Below are 4,175 nucleotides of genomic sequence, written 5' to 3'. Positions count from 1 at the left end.
TTTTAAAAAATGAGTTATGAACCTTAACTTCTTTTAATTTTAAATTCCATTTTTGAAGTTGTAACTTTTTTTTATAGTATGTGGGGCAAGGGATTGAACTTTAGACCTCAAATTTGATAGTTCAAGTTCATGCTAGTTGAGTTATACTCATGTTGACAATTTGTAGCTATTTAGGGGGCATTTGGGGGTAAAGAGTTGATTATTATAGTCCTAAGTTATTATAATTATGTTATAATAATTTGTATTTTAAATGTAGATTATTTTAGTTTGGGATATAATAGTATGTGTTTGAAGTGTAAAATATTTTAGTTTGAAAAGGAAATAGTAAATACTGTAGCAAAGAATAAAAAAATGATGAATGTAGAATAGTAAAAATTATAACAAATAGTAAATGTTGTAACAAATGAAGGTTTTGAAATAGTATTGGTCGTAGTTAATTGGGGAATACAAAATAGTATTTACTGTAACAAGAGGTTGTTATTATAATTTTAGAATAGTCCTTATCTCAAATACACCCTTAAACGAGTTTTAATCGTTTTGTTGTACAAACTAGATTTATATTTGTATTAAAATATAATTTGATTGTTAGATCTTGTGTTTGATTTGATTATTATCTTTATCTTTTAAGTTTAGGGTTTGATTTATTTAGTAGAGTGAGAAGAGTATTTTAGCCCAATTTTTAATCTCGTATAGTCATTTGTGGAAACACATACTTAACTCTGGTCATCTATGTCATTACCTCGATCATGTAAGGAGACACTTTTTTGCCATTAATTTGTTGTCAGCATCTTGAACAGAAGTTTGATGTGGAAAAAGGAGCAAAAGGGGGTATGAATATATATTGAAATCTAGAAGTCTCTTGGGTCAACGATCACATTTGCAGCTGTTTCCATATCTTTTGACAACAATATTTCATCCTTTTCATCATCACTATGTACACTCAACTTTTTCAGGTACCAATTATCATTGATGCAAGACATGGACCGGTTGTTTCGTGGGACGTGGTTTATAATTGGATCAGAAACAGACAATTCAGTAACAATAGCCTTGCAATCCTTCTCGTCTTCGGCCAATCTCGATGCAAAAATCCATATCGACTCGACAAGCTCTCCCACTCTCTCCCCTTCCCCAAATATCCCATACAGGAAGAAGAATCCAAATGACTTCCCAAACGACACAGAATTTGGCATTTTGAAGCAAGAAATTAACTTTTTTCTTGCACGTTTCAAGAACCTTAGAGGTAATAATAATTGATCGTGTTTTGATTCCCTTATTTGAAACTTGTATGCTTTGCAAGTATTCCATATGCTAAACACAACCCAAGAACTTGGCATTCTTTGGTAAATCTCTGAATCTTTTTGTGAACAAATCAAATGGGTCCAATCTTCTTGATTGAAATAAGAAACCCATGTGCCAAGACTCAATTTTTCCTTCAAAATCATATCAAAATCCATTGGATAAACTCCTCCTTTAGTTGTGAGAGTGTTTGTGTAGAATGAAATGGCTTGCTCTATGTTCAGTTTCTCTGTTTTTATTATTTCTCCTTTAGAAATAATATTGTCTTTTGTTGGGAATACAATAAGTGGTTGTCTGAAAATCACCAATGAGCTGAATTTTACATAGTTGCATTTGTGAGTGAAGAGATTCTTTGAGGCTTTGTTCTTCTTTTCTATTGCTAGAAATGCATAATTAGCTCCATTTCTTATAACCCATTCTTCAACTGAGTGTACAAGCTTTAATCCAATTCCCAACCTCCTACACACCAATGATAAGAGATAAAATATAAATAAGCTTTTCAGAAAATTAGATCTATGATCATTTTAATAGTTAGGTTTTAACCGACATGAACATAGTTTTCTCTACTGGTTGAGACATATATTCTCAACTAAAAGGTTGGAGGTTTGAATCTTCATCCTTATAATAATATGTTCTCAATACCCTCTCTTGAGAAAAATGATAGGGTCAAACATTGATTCGAATCTCAAAATTATATATAATTATTTCAAAATAAGTTGATGATTTGAATCTCTATTCCATAATTGTTGAACTATAACAAAATGTACTAAATTAGATGATGATAGAATTATGCAAAACTTTGATTTATGATGGGTTTGGTTTAACTTTTTTAAGTGTTAATTTTGAAAATAAGTAATTTTGGAAAAATTGAAATGTTTGACAATCTCTCAAAATAGATTTTGAAACACTTTCTAAGTGTATTATAAACAATTTTTATCTAAATGATTTAAATAAAAATGATTTTTTAAATAAACATTTTTTTCTTTAGTAAATCCAAACATATCCTTAAATTCGTGATCTTAAATATACTTGAACAACCCTTTTTTTTTTTTTTTTTTTGAGGGGGATATTAGGTTTTTCATGCCCCAAAACATGAGCTGCTCAAAGTAGTAGAGAAGCAAAATATTGCATGCTCTTTTGCAAATATTAAGGTTAAGTATGCATTTGACGTATGTAATAATTTTTTTGTCTTCTCGTTGGAAGTTCAAATTTTCACTCACGTTAATTATTTTATTAAGAAAATATATATATTTAGCTGACCTTGTAAAATATATTTTCATTTTCAACACTTTTTCTAGTACAATATTTATGAGAATATGGATCAAACTTTTAACCTCAAGAAAGAAAATGCATGTCAATTATTGTTGTGCTAAGTTCACTAACAAATATTCTTTAAGAAACTTTTGTTAATAGTTTCCTTGAAACACTTTAAATACTTTTTGTCTACTTTCAGAAATTTTCAACAAATAAACACAAAATTTACAAAAGGTTTTACATTGGTAAAATCATACTATAAAAATTTTAACCAAACAATGCAAATTTTGAACAAGAAGCATTGGTCATATATAAGCAGTTTAAAATGTGAGTTTGTTTAGACTCATATAATAGTAAAACTCAGAAGTACTTTTCATAATATATTTGTTACATAACATATAACCATTAAATAACTTTCTAAAGTTCAAAACATTCAAATCATCCCTCCACAATTACAAAACTAAATTCTCAAATTATATAACAATATTTAATGGTTAGATAATTTAATGATGATTAAAAAAAATTCTTAACAAAACACTTTAGAGTGCTTTTAAATGAAATATTAATGAGTATTCAGCGAAAAAAATTACAAAAAGATGTGTTAATTTAAATGAAATCACTTTTATATATTAAAAAATCAACCCAATATTACTATAAATACATCATGATCTACCAATCTAAGTTTAGATTTTTAGTAACAATTTAACATGTAGAATATCAATAGTTCACAACCTCCCATGTTGAATTTTTTAATCAATTTAAAATTCAAATCATAATAAAAGAAAGTGACTAAAATCTATCATTCTTTTTATAAACAAATTGTTAGACATTATTTCAAATATCATAGATTTTTATGTCAAAATAAACATAGCTTCATTAACACGAAGTTTATACTATAAATTTTGAAGTCATGTTTGATTAAAAATTATAATAATAATCAAAGTTACCTGTGTGCAGGCGAAACACGAAGTCCCAATATGCAACCAATCTTCGTCGTATTAGCTTCTCCGGTACCGACGCCGGCACCGGCAGTCCCCAAAGACTTAATACAGCCTCTAACCACTCCCACAATCTCTCCCTTTTCCGGCAGTTCAGCCACCTATTTAAAGAAACAAAAGAAAAATGGTTTATATATAATACAAAGACAGTAAAATAATCATAATGAAAATGGAATATAAATAAATAAATAGAAAGATAGAGATTTGTTTTTTTGAATATTTGAACTTACCAACATAATATAAAGAGGGAAAAATCTAATCCTACAAAGAGGATCACCCATCATATTGGTGAAAATGGAGGCTCCTCTTAATTTAGATCCAATTTCACAGCTTCTCTCAAGTTTCTCCACCATTTCTATGTCTCTATTTTCTTCATTGAATTCTCTTATTTCAACTTTTATTTTCTCATCTCCCATTCTTATTTTAATTTACCCCAAAATAACCAAATGGGTAAACCAAAAAAAAAAAAAAAAAGAAAAGAAAAGAAAATTGGGGTAAAGAGTTTGAAAAAGACTGAATTTTGACTCTTTCTCGAATGGGCTAGCTGCCACTCACCCACGTACCTCGTGTTATTGCCTTCTTATAGACCTTTCAAATAATCATCTTTCTAAATTATTTAAAAAAAAA

General features: G+C 28.6%; 1 protein-coding gene across 1 annotated transcript; it reads right to left on the bottom strand.

The window, feature by feature from the left end:
- Nucleotides 1-832: 832 nt before the first annotated feature.
- Nucleotides 833-3,964, bottom strand: LOC120070168 (probable N-acetyltransferase HLS1). Its single transcript, XM_039022025.1, has 3 exons — nucleotides 3,779-3,964; nucleotides 3,498-3,649; nucleotides 833-1,755 (listed from the first exon to the last, which is right to left on the bottom strand). Exons 1-3 carry the CDS (start codon nucleotides 3,962-3,964, stop codon nucleotides 849-851), a joined length of 1,245 nt encoding a protein of 414 aa, XP_038877953.1. The 3' UTR covers nucleotides 833-848.
- Nucleotides 3,965-4,175: the final 211 nt, after the last annotated feature.

Source organism: Benincasa hispida, chromosome 1 (assembly GCF_009727055.1).
Source record: "Benincasa hispida cultivar B227 chromosome 1, ASM972705v1, whole genome shotgun sequence".
Lineage (NCBI taxonomy): Eukaryota > Viridiplantae > Streptophyta > Magnoliopsida > Cucurbitales > Cucurbitaceae > Benincasa > Benincasa hispida.
This window is presented reverse-complemented; position numbering and strand designations above follow the sequence as displayed.

What these genes read in the sequence shown, in the direction of transcription:
- LOC120070168 (XM_039022025.1), bottom strand. Translation starts at nt 3,964, where the DNA reads ATGGGAGATGAGAAAATAAAAGTTGAAATAAGAGAATTCAATGAAGAA. An exon ending in TCCCTCTTTATATTATGTTG is followed by an intron (nt 3,650 to 3,778) that starts GTAAGTTCAAAT and finishes TTCTTTAAATAG; the next exon opens with GTGGCTGAACTGCCGGAAAA. An exon ending in CGTGTTTCGCCTGCACACAG is followed by an intron (nt 1,756 to 3,497) that starts GTAACTTTGATT and finishes ATTGGTGTGTAG; the next exon opens with GAGGTTGGGAATTGGATTAA.